Source organism: Sciurus vulgaris (genome assembly GCF_902686455.1).
Source record: "Sciurus vulgaris genome assembly, chromosome: 11".
Classification (NCBI taxonomy): Eukaryota; Metazoa; Chordata; class Mammalia; order Rodentia; family Sciuridae; genus Sciurus; species Sciurus vulgaris.
The window spans coordinates 72003052-72021999 of NC_136472.1; the positions used below are offsets into that span (position 1 = coordinate 72003052).

An 18948-nucleotide genomic window follows, 5' to 3' on the forward strand; every position below is an offset into this window, starting at 1 on the left:
TGGAAACTCACTCTCCACCACTATTGCATCACACATCTGTAGTTGCTACCTTGATGGATTTCCAAACCTTTTAACTTTCCTACGTTATTATGGAAGCTAGTGCTAACATGGGCAAACAAATTAGGTCTGCTGAAGGAAAGAAAAAGAAGAAAACTGAAAGAACTCTAGTACTAGCTTTTACTTCTAGGACATCAGATGAGTCAATCAGGAAATATTTTACTGAGTGATCAGTCAGAATATTTAGACTCAAAAGTAGATTCTAGTGTCTATCATGCATAAATTTCAAGAACATTTTCAGTTTGGATGGAACATTTTCAGTTTGGATAGCAAGCTTTATGAACTACACATAAATAAGATAATAAAAATTACACAGAAACTCATGCTTATGAAGAGACCTGTTTATTACTGATAACACTTCATTTGGCTAAAACCACAAGAAATCCACACACAAATACATAAAGTGCAAATTCTCATAGGCAGTATTTATAATACACCCTGGTATTTTGTTGGGGAAAATGAGATGTTGACAGAAACTGTTAAAATAAGGGCACAAGTTTGAACTACTTCTACACACTTAGTCAGAAAAATAATTCATTCTTAACTGTATTTTATCTGGGATAGTCAACAATGTATACCAAGAGTTTGTTCTAGCCTATAACAAGACCTCACCATATATAGATGCAGATTCTTGCCTGAGTTGCACATGATGAATCATAATGCTGGACAAAAAATATGCCAAATAATACCAAATTTAGTTGTGGCTCATTTGGAAAGTAGTACTAATAGGCTCAAAATGGCATTTAAACGAGTAATATTAAGCCTACAGAGATACATTCTGAGCCACATTCTGAGCCTATTAGTACTGAGCCTTCCTGGTCAACACTTTGCTTTTGGATGTAAAATACACATTATACACAATTTCCGCATAGAAAAATGCTCGGCTCTCTCAAAAGAAGTTGAGTATTTAAGGGTGTGCATTCTTAGTAAATATCACTTATTATAAATTTCAGTAATGAGAGTCTTTAAAAAATTGAGTTAGAAAATCAAAATTTTAATTACTTTTTAAAACTATTCATGTCTTTAAAATAAGATCCCTTAGTTACTGCATTTAAGTACTGAACTAGGTACTGTAGATATGAAAAATAATGAGCCCTGATTCTCGCTCTTAGGGAGCTGACAGGTGGGTACTCCTTCTTAGTCAAGGAATGCCAAGGAATTGAAGAGAACAAACAGGTCAACACCTCAGACTATCTTGAAAGGTTCAACAATAACGTGTTTCGGGTCAGTTTAATTAGGCGTTAATATTTTAGGAGATCAGCTTCTATGGGCAGGGAATATCCTAGATATGTTCTATGTTTATGTTTCTCACACGAGAGTCAGTGTGTGAACCCCTAGGGATATGCAGTCACTGGGGGTGGGGGCAATGAGGAAGGAAGTTGAGAGGCCACGTGATAAAGGTGGTGCTCCTTTCTGGTAGACCAGTTTCATTCAAGACTGAAGATTTAATTTTTATATTAAACAGTTTTATTAGGAAAAGGCAAAATTAATTTAAAGTTTAAAGCCAGAACACGAAATTTCATTGTCAGTGATGGGCTACTTCTGATTTTGCTCTCAGGTCTCCTTCCCCCTCCTTAATGCTCCTCTGCTTTAGGGTTCTGCTGGTGAAAAAAACTGAGAAGCAAACTCTAGGTATGTCCCTTTGCCCCATATCTTAGCCACTTTATTTATTCTTGTAGGTCCTCTTCTTTAAGAACATAGTCTTGACTTAAACAAGAGGAAAGATACCTTAGTGAATGTAATAGTATGTGACTATTTAAAAATAACCAATAGTCAACATTAACTGTTTCCAACTGAAACTGAAGTCAAGCTTTGTAGAGCCAAACAATGAGCCAGTCTCTTTTTTCTATTTAGATTTCTTATGGCTTATGGTAAAATGCTTTGAGAGACAAATATCAGAAAAATTTTCTTGAATTGTGTGCTTTGGCTACCCAATGTACAAGGAAATCTCAAATAAAATGCTAGAACAAGTGACCATTTTGGTTAGTATGTCTACTTCCTCATCAGTTTCTAGAATAAGCTCAGAAAACAAGTGAATTGTAAAAGGCTATAATAAATTAACATATAGTAGTATCCAGACAGACTAAAACAGGCTATGAAATAGATTTAAAATTACTTCTTACAATGTCTTAAATATTCTGATAACAGTAACAAAATTTTAAAAGTTCATAAACAGTTTATGAATAAGTTTAAAGCTCTGTGAATGAAAACAGTTAAATTTCTTATCAGTGAGGTAATAGGGCAAAAGCTTTTCACAGTAACAAAATGTAGAAGAGTGTGTGGCAAAAGAGGGAGGTAGAGAGAAAAAGGCATAAAATTAAATGTATCAAAGAGGAATTTGGATTTTTCAAGCATTACAAACATCAATGGAAAACATCTGGAAAATAAAAAACAATAGCAGTTCATAGAACAATTTCTCCATCAGCCTCCAGCTAACATGCTGTTGCATCAGCTTCAGAAGAATTCTTCCTAAGAAATGGGAGGTCTATTTTCTATATGCAGATTTTCCAAAATGTCTAATCTCTCAGATCCTCTCTGTGGAAGTTTCTACATCTAAATAATGATCCTTTATGTTTAAAGCAAAAACCTCAAAATATCCTATAACACTACATTCTTCAAGATGAACATACTAGTGTTCAAGTCTCACTTGATTTGCAAGGTCAAATTAAAAATAACATCCAAGCAGGTTTTTATTCATTGCATTCATGCATCTACTATTCAAAAAACACAAAATCTTGTGAGCTGAAGTCTTCTAGATGTGGAGTGAAATCCAAATGTTACTGTTAGTGCTCTTTACAACATCATTTTTGTTCCAACCTGAATTTTAAAAAAATGTGCTGGAAGGAAGGAACATTTAAAGTCATTTAATATATCCCTAAATATTTTTAAAAATATTTCCTTAAAAATAAAAATGATTCCAGATAGATTTTATGACAATCTCTGCTGAATAAGTTCTTAAACATTTCATGCTGCCTATTTTTTTTTTTTTTTTCAATCCAAAATTTCCTCTGGTCTATCTTCACTAGAGATGGAAAACAGTATGGCAATAGTACTTCTTGTTTTGAGTCCTTCAACAAAAAACACTGATTAATGACTTAGTAAATAATCTTAACAGCTTTCTCTTCTTCAGAATTAAATGATTATAATTTCTTGAACTTTTTCCTGGAGGTCTTATTTGTATAAAATTAAATGTATTCAGGCAGAATTGGGGTAGTTGATTTCTTTTTATTTCTGCTCTATCTCCTCCCAAGTTCTCCCATGATTCTGACACAGCATCCTAGCAGGAACTGATTCCATAATTAGCAATACTTCTTCTCAGTTCCCAAAACTTGAACTAATAAAATAAAACAGGTTCACTGCCTGCTCGTATTAACAACAAATAAACACAAGTAAAAAACTGTGTACATGGCTTATTCTCTGCCTTTATGGTGTTAAGTTTGTTCTTCACAAGAAGAATTTTCTGTCTTATTGCCCTTAGATCATTTATTTTTTACTTTTTTCTTTGACCTTGTCCCACTAATTCTTTTCTTTTCCCCAAAGCTTCAGAAAATCCCAGTTTTGATTTATGTGCTGAATGAGAATGTACATATTTCCATGATATTATTAAAAAACAAAAAACAAAAAAACAAAACAAAACAAAAAACGGCCCAGGGTTGAGACCCCAGGCTAGCATTTCTGTCTTTTGGGCAGTCTCTGAATGTATCCTGTTAGGCAAGGTACACAATGTAACATTTATGTTAAATATCATGCCCAGAAAGACTCAAGAGTTTGGATAGGAATCAGAGAGTTCCCTCAATTTATATATTTTGGGAACCTTTATAAAATTTTGTTAATTTTAACTTTAGAATTAGAAATTTTGAGATGAGAATCCAAGCTTCAATAACTTTTCACCTTAAGATGACTTACATGTTGCATTATATTAAAGCACACAAATGAAACTGTTTTCTTCATAAAAGGACACTCACGACATGGCTTTAGTGATTCTGAATGGGATGTTGTATCACTTTAAATTCATTTCAAATAGAGTTTTTAACAATCTCTGAAACACAGATACTAAAACCAAATATACATGTTTTCCGTATATATATATATAACATTGTTCATACTTTGTAGAATATATGCCATTTCCTAAATTACAATCTATATTACTAAAAGCCAATAAAACAAAAAATGTTTTATACATTTTTAAATAAAAATTCTACACAAACTCATTCATAAAAATGGTATTCTACATTTAGCTAGCTATTATCTATAGTCATACAAGATCCAGCTAGAAGAAAGCAAGGAAGGAACAAATTAACAATAGTGGCAATACAATAATTTAAAAATTATGTTTGTATTATATCAGCTTAAAAGTTAGTTGATGTCTGTAACAAACCAAACCATGACATTCACTCAGTTCAAACTTTTATATCTTTGTCATTATTTTTAGGAAATAATTTCTCTAATACCAGTGTTATCTCCCATAGGCAATCTGTTTAGGTGATTACATTCAAGGCCTTGTTATTCTTACCTCTTAGTTATACCATTTGCATTCTGAAAACTGTACAAGAGAAAATACACTTTAAGAAGATTAAACTGTATTTCTGCATTGTCTCTTCAGATTATAGAATCAACCAAAAGTGACTTTCCTAAAAATTACTGTTTTCCATATTAAAAAAAAATAGTACTTGTGATGAAAAATTCCACAGTTCAGATGTTATTTTTAAACAGTATTTTTAGTGTTCAATTAATACTTAAAATCTGGGTGCTTTCTTAGTAAAATTAGCATTATTTCATCAGCTAAAGAATAAATCTACTTATAAACATGTGATTCAAAAGTTAGACTGTCAAATTGAGAGCTATTTCTAGTTTCCTTTTTTTCTTTACTTAAAGATTAAGATAACTAATGCAATTCTAATTTGAAAACTCTTGACTATAGTTACATTAAGCTTGCTTTTAGTAAGACCTTCTTCTACAATCATAGGATTTTAAAATCAACAAACCCATTTGATACAGAGGAAGCACCCGTAAAGTTTGGAAGATTTTTCCTTAACTATTTGAAAATTGATAAGATTAAATTCAGTGCAGGAACATTGTTTCAGTTCATAGCATTCTCGTGAGAAGGCACTGAGAAATTTGACAAGAATAAAAGCCACTAGGAGTGTTGCCACTATTGTTTTATGTTCAGTAAACATCAGAGTTTTTAATACATACAGTAAATTTACACTGCACCAAGGGCACCTGAAACAGAGGTGCTAACCCACATATTGTAACATCTGTCCTAAACTGGAAGTACTAAATGCCCTATTTCAAATACTCTAATTTATAAGTTAATACTTGTGATACAACAATGACACTCTTCCATAATGCTCTAGTAAGAGAACTATTTTCTTGCCAATTTTAGTATTTAATTTCCTTAGCTACCACTATAATTATATAACATTTATCTATTTACCCTTTTTTTTAACCATGCTATACACAATTACAAGATATAGAACTAAGCTTAATCACACTACAGTAAGAAAACTCACTTTTATATTGTTAGTTTTGTTTTAAAGGAAGAATGATATATCACTATAACATTTTAATGTAATGACTTTCATTCAAGATTAGGAAAAACTTGAATTTCATTTCCTCCAGATATTTTATTTTCAAATTGATACTCTTAATTTAGTCAGCTGAACAAAAGAAAAAGAAAAAAAAAGGAAAAAAATACTTGGCCAGATGAGATAGAGAATGCTAACACGAGGTTCAACACGTGGAGTCTTGGGTTGTCTGTTCCATAAGCCAGTGCAAAGTCGTGACATGCTGACATGCCCCTACACAGAACGCCAGATCAGTCCATTCTTACTAGGCTCAAGAAAATTCTCTATCAGAGCGTCAATGAGTTTCTTCAACTCTTCTTCTAGCAAGGCAGTATCACTAAGGAAAAAGATTTATAGTTTCGAAATTCTTTATTTTCATAGATTTTAAGTTTGTTTAAATTATTTTTACTTTTTAAGAGGTCATATGCTGATGTAATGATTAAATAATTGATAAACAAAAGACATATTCACTTAGTTAAAGCTACCCCTTCAAATAAAATCACAAACAAAGAAAACAACATGGTCATAAGCTAAAACTGAACTTCATTAATAGGAATTCCTTGACTTATGATAAAGAATGAATTACAGTATATCTAAAGGATTCTCTTTAGGTCAGGCAATTTAATAGCTTTAAACATCAATACCAGTATTATAAAAGAATGGCTTCCTGAAATGCTTTGAAGGAAACTCAATATAGGTGTTGTGGGATAATGTGACATTATCCTTCAGGTTGCTGGTAGTAGAAGAATGAGGTGTTTAAAAAAATAGATACACATAAACTTACAAGCAAGCCCTTCAAAATTGTCACCGAGGAGCCTCTTTCAAACAGGCTTCACAGTCATCTTACAAGCTACACAACAAATCAGTTATTACTTTAATAATTGTCCTTTGTTTTTAACTAAATATAGCATTACTTAGTTTGGTTAACTTTAAATGCTGCTCTGAAGACTTTCGGAGGTCTTTTTTCTCCCCCAATGGAAATAAAATCTTAATGAAGATGTGAGGAAAATACAAAGTAATGCACCCTGGTTGGGTTCTGAAGCCTATTTCAAAAAATAGAGGGGCTTGAGATATGTGGAGCTGGAGAGGCTGCATATTCACAACCTGGAGCATCAGAGGTGGTGAATAATAGCTCTTCAAGTCTGCAATGAAAAAAAGGCCTCCAATAAAACTACATTGCAAAAAATAGAAATAAAAGAATGGAAAGAGTAAAAAAGTTGAAGAGCTAGGGCCTGAAAAATTTGTGGTGGAAGAAGTATTAGAGTGGCATGTAGTAAATGGAAAGGTGGAATATTTCCTGAAGTGGAAGGGATTTACAGATGCTGACAATATCTGGGAACCTGAAGAAAATTGAGATTGTCCAGAGTTAACTGAAGCATTTCTTAATTCTCAAAAAGCTGATAAAGAAAAGGATGGTACCAAAAGAAAATCTTTATCTGACAGTGAATCTGATGATATCAAGTCAAAGAAGAAAAGAGATACTGCTGACAAACCAAGAGGCTTTGCCAGAGGTCTTGATCCTGAACGAATAATTGGTGCCACAGGCAGCAGTGGAGAATTGATGTTTCTCATGAAATGGAAAGATTCAGATGAGGCAGACTTGGTGCTGGCAAAAGAAGCAAATATGAAGTGTCCTCAAATTGTAATTGCTTTTTATGAAGAGAGACTAACTTGGCACTCTTGTCCAGAATATGAAACTCGGTAACTGTTTGCATTGCTTTTTTATATATATTTTTATATATAGAAAATCTGGGTCTTGGTTTTTGATTAACTAATGTGAAAAAATAATTACATTCTAATGAAAATCAAGTTTGATGTGCTGCTTTTGAAAATAGTATCAGGGGAGTTGTTTTTTATTTTTTTGATTTTGCATCAATAGCACTGGTTACTTTGAACAAACAAAAGCTTTCTGTAGTTGCAAAAAAAAATGTTGGTCAATGACAACACAACAAGGACAGGCAATACTATTTTCAATAAGTTTAAATAGTCTTTGGATACGTTTATTAAACATGTTAACAATTTGTGACAGAGTCATAATTCATACTCTTAGAAGGAAATGAACTGGGCAGATTGTGTCAAATTGAATTAGACACAGAAAACAAATATTTGGCAACACATTTTTTTAATCATTTCCTTATGCTCATCATATAGCAGTTAAAGTTGAGAGAGTCTTCTCAAGAACAGAAATTCATGGGCTGGGGCTGGGGCTGGGGCTGAGCCGTGGAGCACTTGCCTCGCACATGTGAGGCACTGGGTTCGATCCTCAGCACCACGTAAAAATAAAAAAAATAAAGGTATTGTGTTCATCTACAACTAAAAATATTTTTAAAAAATAACAGAAATTCACTATGACTTTGAAATTCAATTCCCAAAAATATAGCTTCTTTGGAAAACAGTCTGGCAGTTTCTTAAAAGGTTAAACATAGAGTTATATAACCCAACATTTTTAATCCTGCATACCTAGTCAAGAGAAATGAAAACATATGTCCACACAAAAATAGTTGTTCACAACTGTTCATAACAGTACTATTTATAATAAGCAAAAGTACAAATAATCTGAACATCCACTGATGAATGGTTTAAAAAATGTGATATATCTATACAATGGAATATTTGGGGCCAAAATAACAAAACTTTTAAAAAAGTGAATAAAATACTAACTCATACTATTAACATTGATAAACCTGGAAAACATGTTAAGTAAAAGATGCCAGTCACAAAGGACCACATATTGTATGATTTCATTTATATGAAATGTCCAGAATATGCAAATCTATAGGGAAAGAGAGTAGAGTAGTGGCTGCTTAGGGCTGTGAGGGAGGAAAATAGGAATTGATTTCTACTGGATATGGGGCTTCCTTTTGGGGTAATGAAAATGTTCTAAAGTTGACAGTGATGGCCACATAACTCTGAATATATTAAAAACCACTTAATCATACCTTTTAAGTGGATGAACTTACAGTATGTGAATTATATCTCAATAAAGCTTTTAAATATGTATCTAAAAAATCAATTCTCACCTCTGGTCAGGTGATGCACACATCTCTGCATAATACTTTATCTTTGGTTCTGTCCCACTTGTCCGAAGAGTAGCAACACATCCATTTTGAAAAGTAAAAGTAATCATTTGACTGTTTTTACTCACAGGCAGCACCTATGCAAGATTGCAACGACAGCTTAATTACATCTGGTATCTTATTCATTTTTCAAGAATTACAACAAACATTCCAGTTATGTGAGGTATCTAAACTAGTCTAATTCATTGAAACAGAAAGTAGAATGTTAGTTGTCATGCTGGGGGAATGAGACTCGGCAGTTGTTGTTTAAAGGGTTTTAGTTTAGCAAGGTGAAAGATTTCTAGAGGTCTGTGGCACAACAATATGAATATACTTAACATTATTTAGCTGTAGCCTTAAATATAGTTAAGGCAGTAAATCCTTTGTGTTTTTAGCCACAATTATGAAATTTTTAAAATGAAAAAGAATGAAAATATAAAAGATTACCTACATAATAATTGATAAGCATATCATTTACTGAATCCTTATAATAATCCAGGCTTTGGTTTATATACTTTACATACATGATTTCCAGGTTTCAACAATAACCCTACAAAGTTAGTATAATTGCCATTTTATGAACAAGGCTCAAAGACAGTAAACAACCTGCTCAAGACAACTAGCTAAGTGATAGAACAAAAAGTGGAAGTTGGAGCTATCTGCTCCAAAGTGCCTCTGTATTCGCAAAGTACTTTCACAGTTTATGGCCTCCAAAGATGAATATACATATCCTAGAGTATATGCAAAAGAATGTACTAGGTGCTGACAAAAACTATATTTTTAAAAAAGAAATGAAGTTTTACTGACATTGAATGTATGAATCAACACTGCTACTCTTCCTCGTTTACACATTAACCTGTTGAAGTATCTCGAGGGGACTGTGCGGTTGTCCTGTGACAGAGAGGTTGGCAGTGCTACTCCTCCTCAGGTCTCCCAAGCCCTGGTCCTGGCCTAAAGAACCCTCCCTCAGTCAATGCATTACGATAAACCAGATGCTTGAAACAGACCTTCTGCTCCTCTTTTTCACACACAGTCCATTAACTACCAAGTCCTGTTTATAATATCCTTCATTCAATTCACCTTTCCAATTCTCTCCATCACTACTGCTACTCTATTAAATCCTGGCCATGGTTATCACTCACCTAGACTGTGAAACAGCTTAGTAACTGATCTGTCTGCCTGGAAGTCTGTCCCAGAGGTAACCCACTCACCAGGCCATTCTTGCTCTCAGCCCATACTCCAGTTACAGACAACTACTTGTGGTTTTCTGAAGGAGAACATGCCTTCTTGCTGCCAGATCTTGCACTTCCTGCTTCCTTTGGCTGAAACAGTCTCTACACCTGGGTACCTGGTAATTGCACCAGGGTAACTCCTAATTATACTTGAGAACTCAGTAGTCTCAGTAAGAGGTCTTTCCCATGCTCTTCCATCCCTTGGTAGCATGCATCATTTTGTAAAGTAATTGCTGTTTACTTGACCCTTTCCACACTCATTTTGTGAGTGCAGGAAGGCCTTTGCTATCCCTATATCTCTAGTGTACCTGGGTTTGCAGCACAGAAAGATTTTGATAAATGAATGTACAGATAAATGTGAATCTGAAATGTAAAGACAGAATTCAGGAAGTCTTTAACACTTATCAGGAATCTTGGGATAACATCATCTATGCTACCCATCCTACAAAGCTGTTTCAGAGGAGAAGAGATGAAGAAGCCCTTAAATCTCACTTAGCATTATATTCTCCAATTTCATCCATTTGCCTGCAAATGCCATAATTTTATTATTCTTTGGCTGAGTAATATTCCATTATATATATATACACACACACACACACACACATATATATATATACACACACACCACAGTTTCTTTACCCATTCATCAATTGAAGGGCATCTAGGTTGGTTCCACAGTCTGGCTATTGTGAATTGAGCAGCTATGAACATTGATGTGGCTGTATCTCTGAAGTATGCTGATTTTAAGTCCTTTGGGTATAGGCCGAGGAGTGGGATAGCTGGGTCAAATCGTGGGTCCATTCCAAGTTTTCTAAGGAATCTCCACACTGCTTTCCAAAATGGTTGCACTAATTTGCAGCCCCACCAGCAATGTACGAATGTACCTTTTTCCCCACATCCTCTCCAACACCTATTGTTGCTTGTATTCTTGATAATCACCATTCTAATTGGGGTGAGATGGAATCTTAGTGTAGTTTTGATTTGCATTTCTCTTATTACTAAAGATGGGGAACATTTTTTCATGTTTGTTGATTGCTTATAGATCTTCTTCTGTGAAGTGCCTGTTCATATCCTTAGCCCATTTGTTGATTGGGTTATTTGTATTCTTGGTGTAGAGTTTTTTGAGTTCTTTATATATTCTAGAAATTAGTGCTCTATCTGAAGTATGAGTGGCAAATTTTCTCCCACTCTGTAGGCTCTCTCTTTGCACTGCTGATAGTTTCCTTTGCTGAGAGAAAGCTGTTCAGTTTGAATCTGTCCCAGTTATTGATTCTTGCTTTTATTTTTTGTGCTATGGGAGTCCTGTTAAGGACATCTGATCCTAAGCCAACAAATTGAAGATTTGGACCTACTTTTTCTTCTATAAGATGCAGGGTCTCGGGTCTGATTCCAAGGTCCTTGATCCATTTTGAGTTGAGTTTTGGGCAGGGTGAGAGATAGGGGTTTTAGTTTCATTCTGCTGCATACGGATTTCCAGTTTTCCCAGTACCATTTGTTGAAGAGGCTATCTTTTCTCCATTGCATGTTTTTGGCACCTTTGTGTAGTATGAGAAAACTGTATTTATTTGGGTTTGTGTCCATGTATTCTGTACCATTGATCTACCTGTCTATTTTGGTGCCAATACCATGCCGTTTTTGTTGCTATTGCTTTGTAGTATAGTTGAAGTTCTGGTATTGCGATATCCCCTGCTTCACTCTTCCTGCTAAGGACTGCTTTGGCTATTCTGGGTCTCTTATTCTTCCAGATCGATTTCATGATTGCTTGCTCTATTTCTGTAAGGTACATCATTGGGATTTTAATTGGAATTGCATTGACTCTGTATAGCACTTTTGGTAGTATGGCCATTTTGACAATATTAATTCTGCCTATCCAAGAACATGGGAGATCTTTCCATCTTCTAAGGTTTTCTTTAATTTCTTTCTTTAGTGTTCTGTAGTTCTCATTGTAGACGTCTTTTACCTCTTTTGTTAGATTGATTCCCAAGTATTTTATTTTATTTTTTTGAGACTACTGTGGATGGGGTAGTTTTCCTAACTTCTCTTTCTGAGGACTCATCACTTATGTATAAAAATGCATTAGATTTATGACCATTGATCTTATATCCTGCTACTTTACTGAATTCACTTATGAGTTCTAAAAGTTTTCTGGTGGAATTTCCTGGTTCCTCTAAATATATAATCATGTCATCAGCAAATAGGAATAGTTTGAGTTCTTCTTTTCCTATTTGTATTCCTTTAATTTCTTTGGTCTTTCTAATTGCTCTGGCTAGAGTCTCAAGAACGATGTTGAATAGAAGTGGTGAAAGAGGGCATCCCTGCCTTGTTCCAGTTTTCAGGGGGAATGCTTTCAGTTTTTCACCATTTAGAATGATATTGGCCATGGGCTTAGCATAGATGGCCTTTACAATGTTAAGGAATGTTCCCACTATCCCTATTTTTTCTAGTGTTTTGAGCATGAAGGGGTGCTGTATTTTATCAAATGCTTTTCTGTATCTATCAAAATAATCGTGTGATTCCTGACTTTAAGTCTGTTGTTATGGTGAATTACATTTATTGATTTCTGGATGTTGAACCAACCTTGCCTCCCTGGGATAAAACCCACTTGATCAAGGTGCACTATCTTTTTAATATATTTTTGTATGCAATTTGCTAAAATTTTGTGTCAATGTTCATAAGGATATTGGTCTGAAATTTTCTTTCCTCGATGTGTCTCTGTCTGGTTTAGGTATCGGGGTGATAATGGCTTCATAGAATGAGTTTGGGAGGGTTCCCTCCTCTTCTATTTCATGGGCTACTTTGAGGAGTATTGGAATGAGCTCTTCTTTAAAGGTTTTGTAGAATGCGGCTGAGAACCCATCTGGTCCCGGGCTTTTCTTTGTTGGTAGGGTTTTGATGACTTCTTCTATTTCATTACTTGAAATTGATCTATTTAAATTGTGAATGTCCTCCTGGTTCAGTTTAGGTAATTCATATGTCTCTAGAAACCTGTTGATGTCTTCTAGATTTTCTATTTTGTTGGAGTATAGATTTTCAAAATAGCTTCTAATTATGCTTTGTATTTCAATCATGTCTGTCGTGATATTTCCTTGTTCATTACAAATTTTAGAAATTGAGGTTTCTCTTTCCTTCTCTTTGTTAGTGTGGCTAAGGGTTTATCAATTTTGTTTATTTTTTCAAAGAACCAACTATTCATTTTGCCAATTTTTTCGATTGTTTCTTTTGTTTCAATTTCATTCATTTCAGCTCTGATTTTAACTATTTCCTGTCTTCTGCTACTTTTGGTGTTGCTCTGTTCTTCTTTTTCTAGGGCTCTAAGCTATAGTGTTAGGTCCTTTATGTGTTGATTTTTTTCTTCTTTTATTGAATACACTCCATGAAATAAGTTTTCCTCTAAGTACTGCTTTCACAGTGTCCCAGAGATTTTGACATGATGTATCTTTGTTCTCATTTAGCTCTAAAAATTTTTTTGTTTCCCCTGAGGTCTTCTGTTACCCATTCATCATTCAATAGTGTATTATAATCTCAGTAGTTTGTTTTTTATTGTCATTTATTTCTAATTTTAATCCATTATGATCTGATAGAATACAAGGTACTCTATCTTCTTGTATTTGCTAACAGTAGCTTTGTGGCATAATATAGGGTCTACTTTAGAGAATGATCCATGTGCTGCTGAGAAGAAAGTATATTCTCTCTTTGTTGGATGGTATATTCTATATATGTCTCTGTTAAGTCTCAATTATTGAGATCTATGGTCTCTTTGTTCAATTTTTGTTTGGAAGATCTGTCCAGTGGGGAAAGAGGTGTGTTAAAATCACCTAGTATTATTGTGTTGTGGTCTATTTGGTTTCTGAAATTGAGAAGGATTTGTTTGACATACATGGATGAGCCATTGTTTGGGGCATAGATGTTTATGATTGTTATATCTTGCTGATTTATGCTTCCCTTAAGCACTATGAAATGTCCTTCTTTATCCCTTCTGACTAACTTTGGCTTGAAGTCCACATTATCTGAAACGAGGATGCTCTGTAGTGCCAGCTTTCTTTTTGTACATTCTTTTAGCTTTTGTTTATCATGGAAGGATTTTATTTCGTCGTCAAATCTGAAGGTAAATTTTGCTGGGTGTAAGATTCTTGGTTGGCATCCATTTTCTTTCAGGGCTTGAAAAATGTTGTTCCAGGCCCTTCTAGCTTTTAGGGTCTGGATTGAAAAATTTGCTGATATCCGTATTGGTTTCCCCCTGAATGTAATTTGATTTTTCCCTCTTGCAGTCTTTAAAATTCTGTCTTTATTTTGTATGTTAGGTATTTTCATTATAATGTGCCTTGGTGTGGGTCTGTTGTAATTTTGTATATTTGGAGTCCTATAAGCCTCTTGTACTTGATTTTCCATTTCATTCTTCAGATTTGGGAAATTTTCTGATATTATTTCATTGAATAGATTGTTCATTACTTTTTTCGTTTCTCTGTGCCTTCCTCAATCCCAATAATTCTTAAATTTGGCCTTTTCATGATATCCCATAATTCTTGTAGATTCTGTTCATGATTTCTTACCATCTTCTCTGTTTGGTCAACTTTGTTTCCAAGATTAAATATTTTGTCTTGAATATCTGAGTTCTGTCTTCCAGATGTTCTATCCTATTGGTTATGCTTTCTAGGGAGTTTTTAATTTGATTTATTGTTTCCTTCATTTCAAGGATTTCTGTTTTTTTTTTTTTTTTCAGTATCTCTAACTCTCTATTGAAATGATCTTTTGCTTCCTGCATTTGCTCTTTTAACAGTTGATTAGTGCAATCGTTCAAAGCCTGCATTTGCTCTTTCCTCTCATCGTTTGCTTCTCTGATCATTTTAATTATGTACATTCTGAACTCCCTTTCTGACATTTCTTCTGCCATGCTGTCATTGGATTTTATTGATGTAGCATCTAGGTTTGTTTAGGACATTTTCTTCCCTTGTTTTCTCATATTGCTCAGTATCTACCCCTCTAGTAGTGAAACTCTTGAGATATTGCAGATTTCCTCTTTTGACTTATAGTGTCCCTGTAGATTTCCAATAACTCAACTCCTAGCCTTCAGTAGCCTGAAGTCTTGGAGGAACTTGATAATGCGGTACTCCACAAGGAAGCTGCCCCTCTAGGGGTGGTGGCCTTCAGGTGGGGTATATACCCTGCTAGTGGGCAGAGGAGCCTCCACTTGTTGACTGATGGTCAGCCAAAGGGGGACTAGTTTGCGGGCTGGGGCATGGCCGGTCTGGGCCTGTGTCTCTGGTTCTACCACCCTGGTGGGGAAACCTCCACCGGCAGGGAAGACTCACCTGGTGGGGATGTCTCGCTGGGCAGCTCTCCTCTGAGAAGTTCCCTTTGGTCCAGAACTACTGCCCGGGCTGGGCAGACCTCCTCTGTGATGTTCCCTGGATCCAGACCTACCACCTGGGCCAGGGAGCCTTGCCCTGCACCGAAGTCTCTTGCTGGGTGGCCCTCCTCTACAATGCTCCCGGTTGTCCGGGTTCATGGCTCCAGTGGGGGGAGTCTCACTGGGCAACTCTACTCCACGAAGTTCCCTGAGTTCTGGGACTACTGCCCCTTCCAGGGAGCCTCGCCCAGTGGGAGAGACTCACCTGGCGAGTCTGAGTTGGTCCTGCGTCTCTTAATACCTCCTCTTCTTGAATCCTGAGTCCTGTCAAAGGGCCTGCAGTCTCTTGTAGGTGTCTCAGGAAGGGAGCCGCCCTTCCAATGATGATGGCCACACCCTCAGGAATAATTCAAAATGCCTGCACCAGCCTCCAAAGAAGCTGGGGAGCCCCAGCGAGGGTGCGCTGAGTCAGCACAGAGGCAAGTGCAGTGTCCCTCAGCAGTAGGGGGGCAGGCAGGCAGGCAGGCAGCCTCAGCAATGGCGTCCGACCCCGGTGTGGGGGTCGGGTGGGTCAAGTATTTTCTTTTCCCTTCTTCTCTTCCCTCTCTCTGGTCCCCTTCTACTCTACTGATCTCCCTCCAATTTTCATGAGATCTTCCTCCACCTTTCTTTTCCTCTTTCCTCTCCAGTTGTCACAGATGAGAGAAAACATATGATCCCTGACTTTAAGAGTTTGGTTAATTTAACTTAACATAATGCTCTCAAGTTCCATCCATTTTCCTGAAAATGCTATAATTTTGTTCTTCTTTATGGATAAATGAAACTCCATTGTGTATACACACCACATTTTCTTTATCCATTCATCTACTGGTGAATGCCTAGGCTGGTTCCATAGTTTGGCTATTCTGAATTGTACTGCTGAAAAACATATTTTAGCATTAGAGAAGAAGAGTTTAAAAAGCACCTTAAATAATAAAATCATAAATTTTAAAGACAGGCAAGAGGGAAAAAAAATCATACCAAAGACTAAGTATATAGAGAAATAAAAAGAAATCGAGATTTAATTTAATTAATTTACAAGGACAGAAACACACACACATACTGGTTAACATACACAGAATATTACTGCTGTAGTATTCTGACTTTAATTCTTATACTGAGGAGTAATTTAGCTGCATTATATAGGGGTTCCATTCCTAGTCTTTTGAGGAAGCTCCATTCTGATTTCCATAGTGGTTGTATTAATTTTCAATCCCACTAACAGAGTAAAAGTGTTCCTTTACCCCCCAGATCCTCTCCAGCATTTATAATTGTTTGTAATCTGTCATTCTAACTGGAATGAAATGAAATTTCAGTGTAGTGTTGATCTGTGTTTTCCTAATTGCTAAAGATGTTGAATAATTTTTCATATATTTGGGGGTCATTTGTATTTCTTCTTTTGAGAAGTGTCTGTTTGGTTCATTTGCCCATTCATCAATTGCTATTCAGTGTTTTGGTGATAAGTTTTTTGAGTTGTTTATATATTCTGGATATTTATCCTCTGTCAGAAAAGTAGCTAGCAATGATTTTCTCCCATTCTATAGGTTCTCTCTTCACATTCTTAATCACTGCCTTTGTTGTGCAGAAGCTTTTCAATTTGATACCAACCTGTTTATCAATTCTTACTGAGCTTAAGAGGTTCTATTGAGGAAGTCCTTGTCTGAGCCTTTATGTTGGGAGTATGGACCCTATATTTTCATCTAGTAGTTGCAAAGTTTCTGGTTTCATTCCTAGGTCTTTGATTCATTTTGAGTTGACTTTTGTGCAGGTCCAGAGACAGGAATTTAACCTTATTCATCTGCCTATGGTGAAACCAGTTTTCTCAGAACCATTTGTTAAACAGACTGTCTTTTCTCCAACATGCTTTTGGTGCCTTTGTCAAGGCTCAGATACTGTATCTGTGTGGGTTTGTCTTGGTGTCATCTATTCTGTACTACTCTTCCATGCGTCTGTTTTTATGCCAGTACCAAAACTGGCATGAAAACTGGGTATGCAGTTTTCGTTAGTATACCTCTGTCGTATAATTTGAAGTCAGGTGTCATGATGCCTCTGGCGTTGATTTTTTAACTTAGATTTGCTTTGGCTGTTCTGGGTCTTCTATTCTTCCAAAATGAATTTTAGGACTACTTCAGTGAAGAATGTCATTGTTATTTTGATGGGAAGTGCACTGAATCTGTATATTGCTTTTGGTATATATGCTTTTTTTTTTTTTTTTTTTTTGTGGTGCTGGGGATTGAACCCAGAGCCTTGTGCATGCAAGGCAAGCACTCTACCAGCTGAGCTATATCCCCAGGCCCAATATGCCTATTTTAATAATATTAATTCTGCCTATCTATAAGGAATATGGGTATTATCCTATATAAGAAGCTGCAGAGTTCCCAAAATACATTATGTCCCTAGAATCTTTTAACAACATTAGAACATTACAAATGGAAATTTAGGCTAATAATCACTCATAACAATAACAATAACAAAATGAATATGACCAGCAATCTATTGTATATAAGTATTTGCTTGAGCACCTATCACATAGCCAAGGGCTTTGAGAGGCATAAAGTTCCATTAGAAATGGGCCTGCCAGGCAAAACACAACAGTAACATAAATACACCATGTAACAAAACCTCAGGAGGAAGCTATCTGATTGTGGAACCTGGAGGTCATATTTACCTTAAGCCTTAAATAATGTCAAGGTATGAATCTATAGCAGTGGAAGAAAAGGTAAACTAAAGAAACAATTTGATTAGAAATACAGAAATTACAGAAAGAAAAAAGGTAAAAATATAATTTAACAAAGAAAAAAGAAATACGGAACTTAAAAAAATATATATATATACATATACATACATATGTTTGAAATTATGTTACTCTTTTTGGCTAGAGATACAGGAAGTAAAGTTGGAAAGGGAAGTTAAAAGTAGACAAATAGCCCCACATGGGGGATGGTCACACCTGTAATCCCAGTGACTCAGGAGGCTGAGGCAGGAGGATTCCAAGGCACTAAGCACCTTAGAGAGACAAAAAATGGCTGGGAATGTGAATGACTTTGAAATTCTAGGGTTTTAGAAAGACTATATTTTCGACATTGTTTTAGCATCATTGTACATTCTCTTTTTCTCTCTGTCTATACCTTCCTCTTTCTGTCCTCATACCCTTTGCCCCAGGGTATTAGAGATGATTACCTGGAAATCTATGAAGATCACTGGTCACTTAAAACTACTCTAGGGATAAACAATGGATCCTAGTCTCAAGAAACTCACAGGTCTGAATTTCTACTATTTTGGTATAATATGAATTATTACAAATTAGCAAAAAAAATTTTCTTAATTGTTTTTTAGTTGTTGATGAACCTTTATTTTATTCATTTATTTATATGTAGTGCAGAGAAATGAACCCAGTGCCTCACACATGCTAGGCAAGTGCTCTACCACTGAGCCACAATCCTAGACCTTGTTTTTTTTTTTTTTTTTTTTTTCCAAACAGGTACTTTCAGGAGCTTCCAGATTGGTGAGCACATGAACCTTCTGAGAGGGTGGCGTGCCTGGAAAGGGCATGAGCTCCTATTCTATACCCAGCCCCAGTACTCTTCCCTATGCATCTCTTCTGTCTTGGTTTTCCTAAACTGTAACCTTTACAATAAACTAGTAAACAT

The 18948-nt window shown here is 35.5% G+C and overlaps 1 protein-coding gene and 1 pseudogene across 2 annotated transcripts in view; one reads left to right on the forward strand and one right to left on the reverse strand.

The window, feature by feature from the left end:
• Positions 1 to 868: 868 nt before the first annotated feature.
• Positions 869 to 18948, reverse strand: part of PGM2L1 (phosphoglucomutase 2 like 1) — a 63019-nt gene continuing 44939 nt past the window's right edge. The window contains exons 13-14 of the mRNA XM_079105170.1: positions 8645 to 8778; positions 869 to 5961 (exon numbers count right to left, since the gene is read on the reverse strand). Of these exons, the coding sequence (XP_078961296.1) occupies positions 5859 to 5961; positions 8645 to 8778 (237 nt within the window). The 3' untranslated portion in view covers positions 869 to 5858. The remainder of the gene's footprint in view (positions 5962 to 8644; positions 8779 to 18948) is intronic.
• LOC306638559 (chromobox protein homolog 3-like) lies at positions 6202 to 7351 on the forward strand (annotated as a pseudogene). The gene is made up of 2 exons: positions 6202 to 6240; positions 6783 to 7351. The product of its transcript is annotated as a chromobox protein homolog 3-like (transcript).